The 20,735-nt window shown below is 40.4% G+C and overlaps 1 protein-coding gene across 2 annotated transcripts in view; it reads left to right on the top strand.

Annotated features, from left to right (window-relative positions):
* DPY19L3 (dpy-19 like C-mannosyltransferase 3) overlaps window positions 1–20,735 on the top strand; it is a 74,363-nt gene continuing 53,628 nt past the window's right edge. For both annotated transcript variants that reach the window (XM_049621714.1, XM_049621713.1), the window contains exons 1-2: window positions 1–129; window positions 2,705–2,838. In XM_049621714.1, the coding sequence (XP_049477671.1) occupies window positions 27–129; window positions 2,705–2,838 (237 nt within the window). In that variant the 5' untranslated portion in view covers window positions 1–26. The remainder of the gene's footprint in view (window positions 130–2,704; window positions 2,839–20,735) is intronic.

Here is a 20,735-nt window from a genome sequence, read left to right as displayed (position 1 = left end):
AACAATGCACGTAAGTCTTTGACACCATGATATCCATCAGGCAAAGAAAAGGAGTAAAAACCACGGAAGTTCCTGAGGATTATGCAGCGCAAGAAGCAAATGTGAAGTTGGAAAATAAATTGCCATCTGGTAGGTGACTTAAATTAAAGCAGCATTTTGGATTGCTATTATTTCTTCAATATTAAAATATCACTCCAATAGGGTACAGATTTGGTGAGCCCTAACATTTGAGGAAACTTGTTCTAATACCCTGATGTTTTAGTTTGACAGATGATTTGACTGCAGTTTGATGATCCTGGTTTCACAGTTGTGACCAGATAAAAGGTCACAGAGCTCTGATGGAACCCCTTGTTTGTCAGCTGTCTGTGCAGTGGGTTCTGGTTTTGCCAATCTTTAACTTTCTAAAGTAATGCTTTCCCCCATGCTTCAGATTTTAGTCTGTTTCTAATTTTTCTGGTTTGTGTATGCTGTTCACTCTAGACAACATTAGCTTGGGTGACTTTCTCATTTCGTTAAGGTATTGAAAGATGAATCAAACATTTTTTTATTCCTTATTTGAATTCCTGACATTTTCTCCTTTGGTTTGTGAGGGAGTGGTGGTCAGAACTTGGTTAAGTTGTTTACGTAATGCTGAAGATTCGTGCTAAGTGTACATCAAATGACCTTAATTATGAACTTCCCCAGTGTGGAGTTGCTTTCTTAACTAAGCATGGTCAAAGATTTTTAAAAATAAGCATGAGGGGCGCCTGGGTGGCTCAGTCGGTTGAGCGTCCGACTTCGGCTCGGGTCATGATCTCGCGGTCCTTGAGTTCGAGCCCCGCGTCGGGCTGTGGGCTGATGGCTCAGAGCCTGGAGCCTGCTCCCCCGTTCATGCTCTGTCTCTCTCTGTCTCAAAAATAAATAAACGTTAAAAAAATTAAAAAAAAAAAAATAAGCATGAAAAATTCCTTGTCTCTTCACCATTTTGGATATCTGACAGAATTCATATTAACTCAGCCATGTTAATTCTTATCAGCCAGAGCTAATAATTTGGGGGGAGCAGTTTTATAAAATAAATCTGTACTGAGAAGTCAAACCATTCAACCATCCAATAAATAAGCAGTTTTGGACAAGATAGAGTACTTTCTGAAGACTTACACAATGTAACTTCACGTTTGCCTTTTTATTTTTATACGCTTATTTATTTTGAAAGAGAGAATCTCAAGCATTCTCTGCACTGTCAGCGTAGAGCCTGACATGGGGCTCGGTCCCATGAACCGTGAGATCATGAACTGAGCCGAAATCAAGAGTCAGACACTTAACCAACTGTGCCACCCAGGTGCCCCCAAGTTTGCTTTTTTTAAAATTAAAACATAACTTGAGGATTCTTCATTTTACTGAGGCAGTATTTATTCATGTCAGGAAAAAAAAACCCTGAAAACTAAAGAAAAGCAAAAAAAAAAAAAAAAAAAGGAAAGGAAAGAAAGAAAGAAAGTATTCCTACAAACAAACCCATCCTGAGACTGTCATCCATGAAACTTGATGTTGCTGTGGAAACGGTGTTCTTGCCTAGGCACACCTTCCAGCAGTCACGTGGTTTTACAACGTTGGGATCCTGGCTGTTTTGTAATTTGCTACATTTCTTTTATTATGTTCCAATCATGTCACAAGTCAGTCAATGTGTTTTAAAAATGTTACCGGTGTAGTCACTGTGTGGCTATAGCGTAACTGATTTAAGAATTCCTGGTTGAATAAGTGGTTTTAAACCTTTCACCTATACGAACAGAACCAGAGTAAATGTTCTTGTGGCCAAATGTTTGTTTAAAACTTTATTTGGGGTTATAGGCCAAGATTTGGAATTGCTGGTCAAATGGTATGCTCGTTTTGGTAGCTTTTCCAACTTCCTGCCCTCTCGTGTTCCAGCGAGCTGCCACGTTATTCTCCTACTGGCAGTGTTTGAAAACTAGTCATTTTGTACCCTTGTTAAAACAGCGTTAACGTTTTTAAGCTGTCAAATTGACCAGCATCTAAAAAATTGTAGCCCATTGTTTTGATTTGCATTTCTTTAATACTAATGACTGTGAATATTTTGGTCTGTCTGTGGCCCTTTTTTTTTCTGTGCATTGCCTGTTTGTCTCTGTAATCTCTTTCCAACTGAAATATTTAGTTTTTTAATCCTGAAGGTGTTCATCCCATATTGAGGATACTTAAGCTTTCTTATACGTGCCATGAATATTTTTTTCCTAGTTTATGTCCTTTAACTTGGATGTTTTTCTCCCGATGGGTTGTTGAATTTTAGGTAGTCAAGCTTTTCGGTAGCTTTTAATGAATAAATCACAAATTATACATAGATCATCTGAAAGATTTTCTATATCCTAGACCTGCGCCCCACTTAGCTCCTCCATTTCACAAACTTCACAGTTGAACTACAGTTATTAAACTATGCGCCGAACACAGACCGTAGGTACTAAGGTAACTAAGGTAATGAATAAGCTCACGATTTCTGCCAAAGTGGACAAGTGAGCAATTAGATACCGTCGGGTAAAAACCGTAATGAGGTATGAAAACAGGTCTCCGGAGTCACAGCAAGGAGTTCCTAACTGTCTCCTGGGAATAGAAGCTTCGCCAGTGACAGGCAGTTGGAACTTAGCATACTTGATAGTCTGAAGTGGCACTATTAAATTCTACGTTGTTTACTGACTTAGTTATTTATTTTTTCTGAAAGGTGGTACCAGTAGAAGATTATGGAAGCTTCTGTCACTTATGGTTGGTGGAACCATTGCCCTTTGCATTGGACTTCTTACATCTGTCTACCTGGCCACTTTACATGAAAATGACTTATGGTTTTCTAATATTAAGGTATGGCATCCTATTACTGTTGTATGATTTCCTCATCAGTATCTCCAGTAGTTAAGTGTGTAGATGAAGGACCAAGATAATGCTGCTTTGCTGTAAAGAATCTAACCTCTTAAAAGGTTTGCCTATAGCGTAGAAAGACTTTGTTATTTAAAATAACATCAGGATGTCTGTCATCAGTGAGTTTTCTCATTTCATGAACTTGCTCTAGTTATGGGACAGTAACTAAACCAGTATTTTCCCACTGTACGTTGTGAAATTGGTGCAGTAAATCATGAGTAACGTTCGTAATTAAAATAAGATGCAAGAGGATATTATCATATACACTAGGGTTGAGAATTGTTTGTGTTAATTATATGTTGTGTTAATTGTATAACTGTTGTGTTAATTATATGTATGTATGTACAAGCTGGGTCACAGTATATATATATTTTTTTCTGTTGGGCACAATAAAAAAATCAAAAGCCAGTCCTCTAAACCATGGAGTGTTAATCTGGCTCCATAGACGACCTCAGTGTGTTCCTACCTTTCTAATTGTACATGCAGTGGTTAGAGGGTCGGGGAACCATTATTTTCATCACATTCTCAGGAGGGTCTTTGACTTCTTAAACACCAATTTCCTTGTTCTCTTTCTTTCTCTTTTTAAACGTTTCTAGATGTCTTTTAATTTGCCATTGTTTTCAAAACAAGCATATCACTTAAGCAAGGAGACTTTAATGTCACCAGGGGTTTTCAATCCAAATATACTTTGTTTTTTTACCCCAAGCATCATCATCTTTGACCCTGTTTACTATTGTGGCTTCTAATGACTAGTTGTTATAAAGGTAAGATTCACTATCAAAGGTCAAATATTTATAGGTGAATATTCAAAAGAATCAATGCAGAATCTAAAACAGTTCTCAGGGTACCTGGGTGGCTCAGTCAGTTAAGCATCTGACTCTTGATTTCGGCTCAGGTCATGATCTCATAGTTCATGAAATTGTTTTCTGTCTCAGGCTTTGCACTGACAGCATAGAGTCTACTTGGGATTCTCTCTCTCTACCCCTCCCCTGCTCATACACGTGAGCGCACGCGCTCTCTCTCTCTCTCTCTCAAAATAAATAAACATTACAAAAAATTTTAATAAAAAAAGTAAAACGGTTCTCAAAGAGAGTTTTCCAAAATATTTTGAACTTTGGTTCCATTACTGAAATGAGTCTCCAAAGGGGACTACTTTAGGGGCGCCTGGGTGGCTCAGTCACTTGAGCATCTGACTTCGGCTCAGGTCATGATCTCACTCATGGGTTTGGGCCCCATGTCAGGCTCTGTGCTGATGGCTCGGATCCTGGAACCTGCTTCAGATTCTGTGTCTCCCTCTCTCTCTGCCCCTCCCCTGCTCATGCTCTGTCTCTCTCTCGCTCAAAATAAATACTAAAAAATTTAAAAAAAAAGAACAAAAACAAAGAGAACTACTTTGAATGACAAATTTAATTTATACAGATAACTTATAGTATGTTTATTTTAAAAACCTGTTCTTCTTACTCTATAGGTGTAGCATGTATCTATGTATATATTTTTATACAAAAATATCATGGTACAAAGAATAATCCTTATCTTTCAGGAACAGTGGGTAGTTTTTCTTGTCAAGAAAAATTTCACTCACCTATATCTCTTTATTTTTTTTGTTTCTTTTCACTGTTTATTTATTTATTTTAAGAGAGAGAGCATGCGCTAGCCAGGGAGAGGCGGGGGGGGGGGGGAGAGAGAGAGAGAGAGAGAGAGAGAATGAATCCCAAGCACATTCGATGCTCAAAGCCTAAGCCGAAATCAAGAGTTAGACTCAACCAACTGAGCCACCCAGGCGTCCCTCGCCTATATCTCTTTAATAGCGTGCTTATAAACAGATTCCCTATAACTAAACAATCTTACACTTATTTATCAACACCAACATTTTGAATAAAGACTGAAATATCCTTGTGTGGGCATATAGCTAAAATTAAATGTTAGTAACTGTGTAGTAAGTAAGGAGAAGATGCTAAAAGAGGTCACGTGACTTAATTTCAAATTGTAATTTTAGCTCTTTAAAGTTTTTAGGTGGCCTTGCTAGTAACCTTAAATAAATACACCCCATCATCAAGAAACCTGAGCACCCTTGATTTTCCTTTTTATTCTCACCAGGTTAAAGAAGTCATTATACTTTTACCTAGTGTTTATGGAGCACCCCTTCTGTGGGTAGCATTTATTTAAACACCGTGGAGAACATGGAAAGAATAACAGAGACTAATGAATTTGCCAGCAGGTTTTCCAGTGTAATAAATTGATCCAGTAAATACATATTAAGCACCTATAGTATACCTGCAGGGACTGCGTTCAGTTGTAGCAATACCTCCAACTGCAACAAGGCCCTTGCCTTCAGGGAGTTCACACCCTTGAGGGTATAGGCAAGTTGGCAGACATTACAGCCCATCCAAAATCAATACCTTGCTGGGGAAAGACATTGGGAGCACAGAGGAGGGGTAACCTAACCCAATTTTGGACGCTCAGGGAAGGTTTTCTGGAAGAAGTGATGGTTAAGGAGACCTGAAGGATGAGAAAGGTTAACCAGTCAAATTGGGGAGGAGAAGTGAATGTCATAGGGAAGGGACATGTGCAGGAACTTTGAGAGGCAAGAACGTTGAGAGCGTTGAAGGTGTTGGCAGTAGTCAGCCTGACTGGAGAACAGATGGGAAGAGAGAATGTACAGGGATGGTAAACAGAGGTCATGAAGGTACAGCAGTGTCATTGTCTTGGCGTGCTAGAAAGATGGCTCAGGCTGCAGCGTGGAGAGTGGACCTGAGGAGGACAGCACTGCGGGAAGAGGCAACCACCAAGAAAATCCAATTCAGTGGATTCGGTAATACCTGGATGTCAGTAAATGCACATCATCTGTGCACCAGACACAGGTCTAGGCCCCGAGAAAACAGCCTTTGAATTCTGTTCAAAGAGGAGGGAAGAAACAGGAACCAACAAGAAATAAGTCCTATGGTAGAAACCAAACAGGGTGGTGACATAGTTATGGGGAGGGAAAGCAGACCATTTTGAAGACCAGACATACATCAACACTTAAATCCTAAGAAGAACAGCCAAGCTAAGATCTGTGAAAACGTCCTAAGCAGAGGGAACAACAACTGGAAAAGCCACAAGGTAGGACAGAACTCGTCCAGCCCGAGCATCAGAGAGAAGGCACGTGTGGCCAGAACTCTAGGAGCACAAGGAGAACAGGACCAGAGAGGAAAAGACCAGATCATGCTGGAGAGAAGTGGATGAACTCAGAGTTTATTAGAAGGTGGATTTAGAAGGATCTATCGATTCATCATTTGTGTGGATGGTGATTGGGAGGAAGGAATCATCAGTGGTGATCTACTTTCTCCCGTTAGCAGCTGAATAGTTGGATGGACATACCATTCACTGTGATGATGAACCCTGTTGGGAGGAACAGGTCTGGACAGTGGAGTAACTTCTGACAAGAGCTACCCAGAGTTAAGCCAGACTTGACCGGCTAAGGGCACTACAACACCACCCTCACTTCAGATACCAGTCACAAGTTTGGGGATCCTCAGGCCACCTGACTTCTGACCATAAGTAGGCTATAAATTTTGGGATACCCACTATCCCCTCAGGTTCAGTAATTCACTAGAATGACTCACAGAACTCAGGAAAGCGTTACACTTATGATGATAGCTTTAATACAACAATGGGATACAAATCAGAATCAGTGAAAGGCAGAGACTCATTGAAAGTCAGCGGTGGGGGGAGGTCCCCAAATTCAGACTTTCCATTGTCCTTTCCTTGTGGAGTCAGGACATGTTGTTCTCCTGGCACGTCAGTGTATGACAGTGTGTTGACTATTGTCAACCAAGAAAGCTCACCTGGGCTCTGGTGTCCAGAGTTTTTACTGGAGTTTTATTATGTAGGTGTGATTGATTGAACCATTTGGCCACAATGTTGAATTCAATCTCCAGCTCCCTCTCCTCCCCAGAGGTTGGGTCGGTGTCAGCTAGCTCCAAGCCCCAACCCTCTGATCACACATTTCTGGTCTTTCTGGCTTGGCCAGCCCCCATCCTGAGTCATCTCCTTAGAACACACTATCAGAGGTGGTCCCGAGGAACCAACTGTGAATGACAAAGATGCTGTTATCACTTGGGAAATTCGAGGATTTATTGGCTACCTCCCAGGAACCAGGGACAAAGGGCAGCCAAATTCTTTAGAGGGGACGGTGAGACAGCAAATGATAATCCATGTTTGGATACGTTATGAGTCACTTTCGAAACAGTCCAAGGAGGGAGATATGGAGTAAAGGGAGCTGGATCCACGGATGTGGAGGCAGGAGTTCCATCTGTGTTGGAAATGGACATTTTCATATTACCAGCTTATAGACGTGTGGGCAAGATTGTTGGAGGAGTGTGCAGAGTGAGAAAGAGACCCTAGGCTAGTTTCTTGTCTCTGCCTCAGATACCATCTGGAAGAAGCTATAAAACAGGAACGTACTCGAATCTAACAGGTTTCTTCCCACCGACACCTCCATCCCCTGAAATGTACAGTTGAGCTCAGTCTTATTGCATCTTCTTCTCTTTATTCAAGCAATGGCTTATAGCACAGACTTGTTTTCTCTGCATCACAAGAGGAATCCTCAGATGTTTCGACTGTTTCGCAAACCTGATGGTACCTCTGCGTGGGCATTTGGCTTGTTTTTCATCTTAGATCACGTAGACCCAGTGCTGTCCAGTGGAACTCTGTGCAGTGAAGGAAATGATCTTTTTCCACACTGTTCAGTACAGTGGCCACGAGCCAAATGGAGCTGCTAAACACTTGATCCGTGGCTGTTGCAACTGAGGAGCTGAATTTTACATTTTACTGAATTTTAAAATGTGTAAACATTTTCTGTGAATAAACCATGAAGCTGGTAGCCATTAATGATCAAAGACATTGCTCAGTCAGAGGAAAGCTCATTTTCCGAGTTTATATATGCCTTTGTAATTTTACTCCTGTAATTTACACCATTTTCATATTGGGGGATTATGGGAATACTTGAGAAGTGTAAATCGGTTTTCCTTTTGTACTTGTGGGTTATAACTTAAAATTACTAGGCTACTTTTTTTTTTTTTTAAGTTTATTTATTTGTTTTGAGAGATAATCCCAAGCACTGACAGTGCAGAGCCTAACGTGGGACTCGAACCCAATGAACCAACCGCGAGATCATGACCTGAGCTGAAATCAAAAGTCAAATGCCTAACTGACTGGGCCACCCAAGTGCCCTGGCTAGGCTAATTTTCATGAAAATACTTTGATCTCTGAATACTTTGAATTCATTGTAATTATTCAGAGAGTAAAAACATTGCTTATAATATAGACAGGGGCACCTGGGTGGCTTAGTTAAGCATCTGGCTCTTGATTTAGGCTGAGGTCATGATCTCACAGTTGTGAGATCGAGCCCCTACGTCAGGCTTTGCACTGAGCAAGCATGAACCAGCTCTGTCCCCAAAATAAATAAATAAATATTTAAAAACGTATTGAAACAGGCAAATCATAGAGTTTTATTTATGTGTTCAGAATGATTTTTTTTAAGTTTATTTATTTTGAGAGAGAAAGTGTGATGGGAGAGGGGCAGAGAGAGAGGTAGAGAATGAGAATCCCAAGCAGGCTTTCCATTGTCGGCACCAAGCCTGATGCAGGGCTCGAACCCAAGAATCACGAGATCATGACCTGAGCCAAAGTCAGATGCTTAACTGGCTCAGCCACCCAGGCGCCCCCAGAATGATATTTTAAATGTTAGTTGCTGATCATAACAGCATTAGTATTTGAATGAAGAAGATGTTGGTTTTAAGTGGTCATAGGAAATGTGTATATACTATCCTTTCGTGGCATATTTTTAAATTTTATTTTTAGTTTTTATTTAAATTCCAGTTAGTTAACATACAGTGTAATATTAGTTTCAGGTGTATGGTATAGTGATTCATCACTTTCATACCAACACCCAGTGCTCATCACAACAAATGTGCTCCTTAATCCCCATCACCTATTTCATTCATCCCCTCCCCTCCCCTCTGGTAACCATCAGTTTCTTCTCCATAGTTAAGAGTCTGTTTCTTGGTTTGCTTCTCTCTTTTTTAACCCCTATGATCATTTGTTTTGTTTCTTAAATTCCACATAGGACTGAAATTATAGGGTATTTATCTTTCTCTGACTTACTTCACTTAGCATAATACCCTCCACCTCCATTCATGTCACTGGAAATGGCAAGACTTGGGTCTCATTTATGGTTGAGTGATATTCTGTTGTATGTACGCACCACCTCTTCTTATCCATTCCTCAGTCAGTGGACATTTGGGCTCTTTCCATAATCTGGCCATTGTCAGTAATGCTGCTGTAAACAACGGAGTGCATGCGTCCCTTTGAGTTCGTAGTTTTGTATTATTTGTATTATTTGGGGGAAACCCTAATAGTGCAATTGCTAGATCATAGGGTAGTTCTGTTCTTAATTTTTTGAGGAACGTCCATACTGTTTTCCAGAGTGGCAGTTTGCACTCCCACCAGCAGTGCACCGGGGTTCTCCTTTCTCCACATCTTCGCCAGAGCATGTTGTTTCTTGTGTTACTGATTTTAGCCATTTTGACAGGTGTGAGGTGACAGCTCATTGTAGTTTTGGTTTTCTTTGCATATTTTTTAAATTAAAAGTTCTTCTCCTACTGTGTTAACAACTGTGTTCTATTTTCCTTGCTGGGAAATTGAAAGTATAGTTTTTAAAAATAGCTTTTATTGAATGTCTGCTATGTGCTTAGCCCTGTTTTAGGTGCATTTTGAGCATATTTAATCTGGCTGTCTCCAAGGACCAAACATTCTAACTCTAAATTGTCCTTTATTTAAAAAAAAATTTTTTTTGTTAATGTCTATTTATTTTTGAGAGAGAGAGAGAGAGAGAGAGAGAGAGAGAGAGACAGAGAGACAGAGCATGAGTGGGGGAAGGGCAGACAGAGAGGGAGACACAGAATCTGAAGCAGGCTCCAGGCCCCGAGCTGTCAGCACAGAGCCTGATGCGTGACTCGAACTCATGAACCATGAGATCATGACCTGAGCCGAAGCCGGACACTTAACTGACTGAGCCACCCAGGTGCCCTTCTAAATTGTCCCTTAAATGCAACCTGCTTTTTTGTTGCCCTTTATTATAAACAAAACAAACTAAAAGGGTTCAACGCCCATGCCTTACTTGCTGTGCTACCCTATGGTGCCCAGCACATCATCAGTGCTGAGTGATAGTGGTCTGTTTGGAGTAGTTCACCTCTACAGGTGAGGGAAGCGGTCTAGGCAGGGGGAGGGGGGATGGGGACAACGGCTGTTGTAAAAGATCTGGGCCAGCACTAGAGCGAGCAGGGGGATGCAGCTTTGGGAGCTGCCTTCAGGCAGAGGACACAGAAGTGCTGGCAAGTGGGGAGCCCATCAGTGTGTTTGTCATGATTTGTGTTTAGTAGACGCTGGAGTGAAAATACACATAACACTGATTCCTTTTAGTTTTTGAACATGTATTGTGTTACTTATTGCAAAAACTATATTGTGACAACAACAAAAACCTTTTAAGTAAAAGACATTACTCAGTTTTCATTACCTCATCAAAAACCAGTTTTCAGTTTTCCCTTCCATTCTGCATCCTACATGTGTATATATTTTACTTATTTATGACTCCAACATAGTTTTCAAAATCAGACTTCTCTGATGTTACATCATATGCTTTTTCCATATGTACATAGGTATACCAACTTCCACAATTATCATGGACATGATTGTTTATGTAACTCAAAATTTAAAAAAAATTATACTCTTAGTTATTTCACTGTTTCTAAGCTCCCCAATTTTGGGGTAGATTGTTCCTGTGTGGGTAAAACCCCTAAAATTGTTTGTTAATCAACTTCTTGTTTTAAAGTGGCCGTGTAAAGATGTCAGTTCCTTCTTTCTTTAGAATTACCTCAAAGCAATAAGGAAAATGAAAAAGAGATGGTTATTTTCCAGCTTTGACAGAACTAAGAGTGGTCTCTGATCTGGAACCATAGTGTATGAGGAAGGGCCGCCTAACCACGTGAAACTCAGAGAAGCATGGAAAGGTAGGGAGAGAGGATTTTGGAGGAAGCCTCCAAAGCTGAGTTCTCCAAGGTTACTGGCATATCCTGAGGGGTGAGACCGAGGTCCTCTGTGGAGAACCACGGGGCCAGATGTGAGCAGTAATGATGGAAGCTTTCCTGGAGACGCCCTGGTATGAAAGAGAAGTAAGCTAGGCAGGCTGAAAGGAGTAATCACAGAGACAAGCCATTTTTGTACGAGTGGAATTTCAGAAGACCCGGATAAAGAGAGAGAACTTGCGTGTTGCACAGTTCTGAGGCTGCCAATCTTGGTTGGCTAAAATGAGGAAAAGACTAAAGAGCTCACTGTTGTAAACCACGCTGAATCACAAGGAAGATTCTCGCTGGCCTGACTTGTGGCCCTGGCCTGTCCCCCACATGAAATTCCTGCAAGAAGTTGGTTTGGTAAGAACTTGCCACATACAGAAGGGAACTAGCACAGGATCTGTACAATGAACCTGGAAGAAAAAAAGGAAGAGAAGAACCAAGAACAAGTGTTGGTGAAGAGCAGTCACCAGAAAAAATTTATAGCAGGGACATGAAAATTGTGACCAAACAGGTCCCATTAAAAACCAGACACAATAGGGGCGCCTGGGTGGCTCAGTCGGTTGAGCATCCGACTTCGGCTCAGGTCATGATCTCACAGCTCGTGAGTTCGAGCCCCACGTCGGGCTCTGTGCTGACAGCTTGGAGCCTAGAGCCTGCTTCAGATTCTGTGTCTCCCTCTTTCTCTGTCCCAACCCACTCGCATTCTGTCTCTGTCTCTCTCAAAAATAAGTAAACATTGAAAAAAAAAAAAAACAGACACAATAAAAAACAAACAAATAAAAAGAAAAAAACAGACACACCTGGGTAGTTCTGTCAGTCAAGCTCCTGATTCTTGATTTTAGTTCAGGACATGATCTCACCTTCGTGAGATGGAGCCCGTCTGTCAGTGCAGAGCCTGCTTGGGATTCAGTCTCTCTTCCTCTCTCCCTGCCTCTCCCCTGCTGATGCTGTCTCTCTGTCTCTGTCTCTCTCTCTCAAAAATAAACAAATAAAAAATAATAATAAGCATTTGCCACCATAGAAGATGGATTCAAAGGAGGGATGTAAGAAAGTCTATACCGTCTAGGAAGACAACAGAAAGAACTGAAACGTGAACTGGCAGAACTTAGGCAGAAGTAGAATCAAAAGATAAAACCGTAACAATGACAACGGTGTTGGAAGCAACACACAGAAGACTAGACTCTGCAGAAGGCACAGAAAGAGAAATGTTGGACTGATAAAAGTAAACAAAATGAAATGGAATTCGTACAGTTACAGTAGTAGGGAGAAGCTGACAGCTGAGGAAGACAGCAGCAAACACACATAATTTGTGTCCCAAAAGAAAAGAACCAAAACAATGAAACAAGGGAGAATCATGTTTAAAGATATAATTCAAGAAAACTTGAAAAATGAAAGATGAATTGAATCTACAAGTTGAGGGGCGTCAGGAAAACTTGGCCTCGACAGATCATCAGCAGGGTATAGTTCTGTGAAATTGGTGGCCTTCAACAGTAAGAAATCCCCAGACATCCAAACAAAAGGGAGACAAGTCAGTCTGGCTTCCAACTTTTCCATGGTGACATTTAATGCTTAAAAGATCTTGAATGATTTCTGCAGAAGACAAGAGAATGTGATTTATATGTTTTAATGCAGTCATTCCATCCTGCATAAAGCACCCAACAAACTGTTTTGATTCTGAGAAATCTATTTTCTTTAACACCTGAAGAAATTGTTAGAGGGAAAACTTTATCTGGCCAAGAGATAAAAGGCAAAACAATGGCAGAAGGCCTATCGGTGAAGTACAAACGTATTTAACTGTAGGACTAGCACCAAATATTTATAGACAAAATATATATGATGTAACAATGTAGTAATACTCAGCGATGTGATAACTATGAAATAGTAGCAATAACAATGTAGTAAAAAGAAGAGGAAGGAAAAGAGAAGGTAGAAGGTGGTGGAGGTATCCATTTCTTTATTTTTGATAGCTAGAAGTCAAGTTTCATTTAAAAATGATAAGAAACAGATGTATATAAAAGAAAATGCCAAGAAAATATCAAGTAAAATTGGGCAGGGGAGAAATACAAATTTCATGAGATTGTAATCACTCGTTATAGGAACTCAGTAGATACTATCCATAGAAATAAAGAATTAAGTCATCCTTGAAAGTTACAGTTCTAGAGGTAACTCCTACAATAAAAACATAAACCTTCAAAATTAAAAGACACACACAAGCAGACACATGCAATATAGTAGAGGATTTGTTCTAAAAACTGCGACAGAAAACGTGTTAACACAAAAATGTCAAAATATTTTTGTATAAATAAATATACGCCTGCTTTACTCACCTGATGAAAACTCTGTGTCACAGAGCAAAATCAAATCACTTACTATATGGATAAGATTCTCCCAGAACAGTTTCTTGGATTAGATCTAAGGTGTAGATAAGAACTTATTGAAATACTGCAAAAAAAGGGAAAGAAAGTCTCGGAAAAATGAGGCAAAGAAAGGCAGTTTTTCAGTGATAAAGATGCCGACCACAGATAGGACTATCTATGTGTCAAATAACTTAACAAAATTTGTAAAGCAAAAACTACAGGAAATACAAGAAGTAATAGAGAAACCCATTACTATTGGGTTTTAATTCTTAGTCCATAAAAAAAGCAGGTGGTCAAAAATGAGAATATAGAAGACCTAGAGAAAATAGTAAGATCTAATTTATAAATATCTAATGACAGAATGTATGTTCTTTTTAAATATCCACAGAACATTAACTAAAATATCATATGTTCAGCCCTAGAGAAAAATCTCAGACCCAGAAATAGTATTTCCTTATCACGTTGTGGTAGTGCATAGAGTTGTCTTGTTCTCGGCTTTGGGGATAATGGTCATAGACTCACAGGATGCTCTTTTAATTTATTCATTCATTTAAATGAAAACTGGAGATAACTAATTAAGAAGAAAAAGCTCACTTTCTGGAAATGTAAAAATAACTTTATAAATAATTTTTTGTTCACATTAAAACTGAACTTATAGTGGGGCGCCTGGGTGGCTCAGTCGGTTGAGCGCCAACTTCGGCTCAGGTCACGATCTCGCGGTCCGTGAGTTCGAGCCCCGCATCGGGCCCCTGTGCTGACAGCTCAGAGCCCGGAGCCTGTTTCAATTCTGTGTCTCCCTCTCTCTGACCCCCCCCCATTCATGCTCTGTCTCTCTCTGTCTCAAAAATAAATAAACGTTAAAAAAAAAAAAAACTGAACTTATAGAAATTATAAACAAAATCTAGAAAATGATGAAAACCATGTTTCTGGATTATGGAATACAGCTAAAGCAGTATTCAGAAGAATTTGTAGCTTTAAATATTGTATTATGAAATAAGAATGAGTAAACAAATGAATTCATTATTCCACTTACGTAGTTGGAAAGTAAACAAAATCTAGCAACAGAAGGAAGGATAAAAATAAAATAAGAAATTGATGAGTTAGAAAGTAGGAAAATAATTAATAAATGAGTGATTATTTGGGGAGTAAAAAATAAGAAGGATGAAGATAGGGTAGGGAGTACAAATACCCAAAATAAATACCAGAAATAATTGCAGAGATGATGAAATGTGGGAGCAGAGAAATAACTATGGAGACCAAGAAATAGAAAGGAGCCACGTGGTCTGTTCTGTTTGATTCCATGCAAATTAGATGAATGGGTGAAATGGATGCTTTTCTAGGATATAAACTGGCAAAACTAGCCCCAGAAAATATAATTATTTCTGCAGATGTGATAGAGAAGACTTAATAAAGAACTACCCATCCTGCACTCCCCAAAACAGCAGACCCTGTTGATTTTATGGAGGAATTTTACCAAACTCTTATTGAAGAACCAAAATATTCCAGTACTATTTCAGCCATTCTAGAACACCAAAGAGAAAGAAAACTTCTAGATTATTTTTATGAGTCAGGCATAACACACTAAAACTGAGGATCAGAATATAACTACAGTCAATTTTTCTTACTCCCAGCAGTTATATTCTAAAAGTCACCGAGAACACCGAATTAGAGAATACTAGTCATTGCTCCTGGGGAAATCGCGCGCGCGCGTGTGCGTGTGTGTGTGTGCGTGTGTGTGTGTGTGTGTGTGTGTGTGTGTGTGTGCGCGCGCATGCGTGTACGCGTGCATGTGTGTCACACATAGGTCTTAAATTCTAAGAACTCCCGGTAGATTCTGTTTTCTTCATTTTATAAAAGAGAAAATGAGGTTCAGAATTGTTAAGTGACTTGCCTAAGGCCGTCCCACTAACAGGTACCAGAGTTGGATAGAAACCCCGTCCACCTGGGCGCAGAGCTTCTGGCACTGTGCTGCACTGCCCCTTAGCGCAGTCACCTTCGGATCACTTCTGTATGACAGCTGGAGCAAGAGGCAGAGCACAGTTGGGAACCGTGCGCATGAGGCAACTCAAAGTGTCACCACTCTGCACATGACTGCAAAAGCACAGCGAGTACTTTTTGTCAATCTTGTTGTTACAGATTTTAGTTAGTAGGCAGGTTTGCAAATCAGAAATGTGTGAATGATGAGAATCAACTGTATGTAGTGTAAGTAATATAAAAAAACAAAGCTCAGGGACTAATCCCACTTATATATATGTTGAACCAAAAATTCTAATACTAATAAAGAGAATCTGGTTGCATGTTCAAAGTAAAACGCTCCTGGGGCGCCTGGGTGGCTCAGTCGGTTGAGCGTCCAACTTCAGCTCAGGTCACGATCTCATGGTTCGTGAGTTCGAGCCCCGCGTCGGGCTCTGGGCTGATGGCTCAGAGCCTGGAGCCTGCTTCCGATCCTGTGTCTCCCTCTCTCTCTGCCCCTCCCCCATTCATGCTCTGTCTCTCTCTGTCTCAAAAATAAATAAACATTAAAAAAAAATTAAAAAAAAAAAAACAAACAAAACCCCAAAGTAAAACGCTCCATGAAAAAGTCATTTTTCTACCAGGAAACTAAAGGCAATTGCTGAGAAATCTAGTAATACACTTGTTTGTTCTGTTAGTACTTCAAAAGATGCAAGAAATGGTATTTGGAAAAAATATAGTATCATTTTCTTGTAACACACGTAACAAAATAAGAATTGGCCAGATGAGCCCATGACATCAATGGAATAAAACACAAAAACCATGTGATTATCTTAAAAGACATTAAAAAAGTATTTAACAGAATTCAACAACTCTTCATTTTTTTTTTTAATGTTTATTTTTGAAAGAGAGAGAGAGTGAGATGGGGAGGGACAGACAGAGAGGGTGATAGAGAATCCGAAGCAGGCTCCACACTGTCAGCTCAAAGCCCAGCGCAGGGCTTGAACCCACGAACCGCAAGATCATGACCTGAGCCTAAGTCAGATGCTCAACCAACTAAGCCACCCAGGAACCCCTCACCAACTCTTCATAATAAAAAACACTCAACAGACTAGAAATAGAAGGGATCTTTAGCTTCAGAAAGGGCGTCTGCCAAAAATCCAACAGCTAACATCATATTTAATGGTGATAAATCAAAAGTTTTCCCCCTAAGATTAGGAACAAGACAAGAATGTCTGCTCTAGCCATTTCTTTTCAGCACTATACTAGAGGCCCTAATCAGGGAAATCGGGCAAGAAAATGAAACAAAAGACCTCCAAATTGGAAAGGAAGAAGTAAAACTGGCTCTGTAGAAAACATGATCTTCTATATAGAACCCACTAAAAAAAAACTATTAGAACTAATAAATGAGTTTATCCAGGTTGCAGGATACAAGATCAATACACAAAAGCTAATTGTATTTTTATACAGTAGCAATGAGCAAACCAATAAATTAACAAGAGTTTCTTTTACAATAGCAACAAGATAATAAGATACTTAGGAATAAATTGAACAAAAGAAGTATAAAATTTAAACCATGTTCATGAATTGGAAGACAAGATTGTTAAGATAGCAATACGCCCCAAGTTGGTGTACAGATTTGACGGATCCCTCTCAAAATGGGATCTTTTTGCAGAAATTGACAAGCTGACCCTAACATTTATATGGAAACTGAAATGACCCAGAATAGCCAAAGCAGTTTTGAAAAAAAATAAAATAAAGTTAGAAGACTCACAACAATAATCAAGAAAGTGTGGGACTGGCATTAGGGTAGATGAAATAGCATTGAGAGTCCAGAAATAAACCATTACATTTATGACCAATTGATTTTCAACAAAGATGCCAAGACAATTAAATGAAGAAAGAATAGTCTTTGCAACAAGTGATCTGAGGACAAACGGATATTCATGTGTAAAATAAGGAAATTGGGCCCCTTCCTCGTACACACACACACAGATGAACTCAAAGTGGGTCAGAGACCTAAATGTAACTCTGAAGCTTCTAAGAGCACACTGTACACCCTGTATGTTGGCCAATTTGACAGTAAATTATATTTAAAAAAGTAAAATGCAAAGAAAACATGAATAAGTCATCATGGCTTTGGGTTGGGCTCGGCCATCCTAGATACACCAAAAGCACAAGTGACTAAAGGAAAGGAAAAATAGTTACATTGGACTTCTTCAGCATTAGAAAGTTTTGTGCCCCAAAGCATACAATCAAAACGAAAAGACACCACTCAGGGAGAAAATATTTACAGATCATATGCCTGATAAGGGATCTGAATCTGGAATATAGAGAGAACTATAACAATTCACTAATAAAAACACAGCCCAATTTTTTTTTTATGAAAAAAGGACTTGAATAGACATTTTTCAAAAGATGATATACAAATGGCTAAAAAAGCACATGCAAAAAAGATGCTCAACATCATTAGCCTGTCAGGAAGTTCTACTCAAACCCACAATGGGATAACACTTCACATCCACTGGCAGGGCTGTAATAAGAAGACATGTAATAACAAATGTTGACAAGGATGTGGAGAAATTGGAATGTTTTACAGTGCTGATTGGAATGTAAAATAATGCAACCACTTTGGTAAGCAGTCTAGCAACCCTCACACAGGGAAACATAGTTCTCAAATGATCTTAGCCATCCCATTCCTAAGGAAATACCCAAGAAAAAGGAAAACATACCCACACAAAAACTTGTACATGAATACTCATAGCAGCGTTTTTCATAATGGCCCAAAGAGGAAACAACCTCAGTGTCCACTAAGGGAGGAATGGGTAAGTAAAATGTGGTACATCCATACAGTGGAATATTATTTGGCGATTTTGCAATGAGTGATACATGCCGCAGCATTAGAGGAGCCTTGAAAACATGCCGAACGAATGAAATCAGGCCCAAAGGACCACATATTGTATCATTTCATTTTACGGACTGTCCCGGAGAAGCCAACCTAAAGAGATAGAAAGTAGATTAGTGTTGCCCAGTGCTACAAAGCATGGGGGATTTGTAGGGTGATGACTCCGAGTGGTGATTCTTTTTAGGGGTAATGAAATGGTCTAACATTGACTGTAGTGATGCATGTATAACTTTGTGAGTACAGTAAAAGCCATTGAATTGTACACTTTAAATGGGTGAATGGTATGGTATGTGAATTCTGTCTCGGTAAAACTTAAAAAATAGATGCATCCTTTTTTTTTTAATATAGCATGAATACATTTCAGACCAGATGCTAAGACCTTCCCCATTAGGGAAACACTAGAACAGTGCTAGCTATCTAACAGAACTTTCTGTGATGATGAAAAGTTCTTCATGCTGTATTACTAATACTCTAGCCGTTAGCCATTTGTGTTCAAAAACTGAGAAACTGAATTTTTAGTTTTAATTAAATTTAAGTAGGCACATGTGGCTAGAGGCGTATCCCAAGCCAAAGCTGTCTGTTAGTACTATTGTTTAACATTGCTTTGGAGGTACCAGCAATATAAACAGGAGAAGTAAAAAGTATAAAACTTGGGAAGGAGGAGGTAAAATTACTTGTAGGTCATGTCATTATATACCTGGAAACCACAAGAGAATCTGAAAAATTATTACAAGCAATAAGAAAACTCAGTAGCAGGGACTAAATACACATTTAAATATACAGAAACCAAAATATTTTATTTTAAAACTTGTCAGATTTAAAAAAAAAAAAATTTAATGCTTTTATTTATTCTTGAGACAGAGACAGAGCATGAGCAGGGAAGGGGGCAGAGAGAGAAGGAGACAGAATCCAAAGCAGGCTGTGGGCTCTGAGCTGTCCGCATAGAGCCTGACGTGGGGCTCGAACTCATGGACCGTGAGATCAAGACCTGAGCTGAAGTCGGATGCTCAACCGACTGAGCCACCCAGGCGCCCCCAAATTTGTCAGTTTTTAAAAGTGCTGCCTGGCAGTCCTGTTACACTTCCTTTGTCCATTAACACCCCAGCTCTCCTAGATGACCGTTCTAACCTGTTGTTCCCTGCTTTTCTCCCCAGACCTTCCCCAGGGTTACATTGCTTCCTGTTTCACTGTGGAGGGGAACCCACTGCCCTCCTGCGTCCTCTGGCTGGGGTTCTGTCAGGTGAACTGACAAAAAACAGATTAACAAGAGAAAAGCGTACAAATTTACTTAAGACAAGTTTTACGTGACACTAGAACCTTCATAAGGAAATGAAGACGTGAAGAAATGGTTAAACCTGAGCGTTTTAATACTAGATTTGACAAAGAGTAGAACGTGGAAAATATCATAGGAAGAAAAGGGGCTGAACTTAGTTAGCAAAGCCTGTTTGTTCAGATTCCTCTCCATGCCCCTCCACCTTTGGAGATAAGGATTTCTTTTCCTCCGGGTAGAGGGAGTGCACCTTTCACAAGACAGTCTTAGGACCTGCTTCAGGGGACCAGGGAGAGGCAGAGAGCCTTCCTGCACCTGCCATTTGTCACATTCCTTCAGCTTAAGATACTCAGTGAGTCAAGGTGCCGTATTTGGAGGTAGCATTTCAGGAACCCTGTCGACTGAGGAAGGAGAAGCAAGCTGAAGAGACCTCCCACGTGCTTCAGCCCCACATCTGCCTGGATCTGTGCCCGTGTGCATCGACTTGTCACCCTGTGGGTGGCATCTGCTCCCCTGCCTTCGGCCAAGTTACATCCCTCTGGCAGTTGAGTCTCCCCTGCCTTCTCCCGTCCTGGGGTCGGGAAGGCTCTTCTGTCCCCATCTTCTCTTTCAGCTACTGTCCGTTGCTCTGCTCACCTTAACACCCAAACACACCCAGAAAGTGTGCAGTCCCGCAGTCTCTATTCCTCTCTTCTTAATCTCTATCTTGAGCCCACCCCAGGCAGGCTTCAGCCATGGCACTGCTCTCTAAAAGTTCCTGTTGTTCAGTTTAGTGGTCATGTCTCAGTCCTCATTTTTCCTGGACTCCAGGACGTATGTTCTCCTGGATTTACTCCTCCCTCTCCGGGTGGTTCTTTGGCTCCTTCACAGGCTACCCCTCAGCCTTCTGACCTCTTGTTGGCAGAGAATCCAGGACTCAGCTCTGTACTTTTCTGTCCATTTGTCATTTCTAAGAACAATCTTACCTATAGCTTTAAATACCATCTCTACGCTCATGGCCCCCGAATGTCTGTCCCCTGCTCATACCTTCCCCTGAACTCCAGACTTGTATATACAGCCGCCTGCTTGACCACCTGAGCTGGGATGTCCAACAGGCATTTCGAACTTAACAAGTCCACATCAAACGCCTGACTGTACCTGCCCTCAGGGATTTCTCCTGATACCTCTTCTCTGTACATTGCAGCTTCGTCCTCCGGTGGCTCGGGGCTCCTGCCCTTGAACAGTCCTGGTTCTCTCAAGTG

The sequence above is a fragment of the Panthera uncia genome, assembly GCF_023721935.1.
Source record: "Panthera uncia isolate 11264 chromosome E2 unlocalized genomic scaffold, Puncia_PCG_1.0 HiC_scaffold_19, whole genome shotgun sequence".
Lineage (NCBI taxonomy): Eukaryota > Metazoa > Chordata > Mammalia > Carnivora > Felidae > Panthera > Panthera uncia.
The sequence above is the reverse complement of the archived record's forward strand: the minus strand, read 5'-3'. Positions and strand labels throughout refer to the sequence as shown.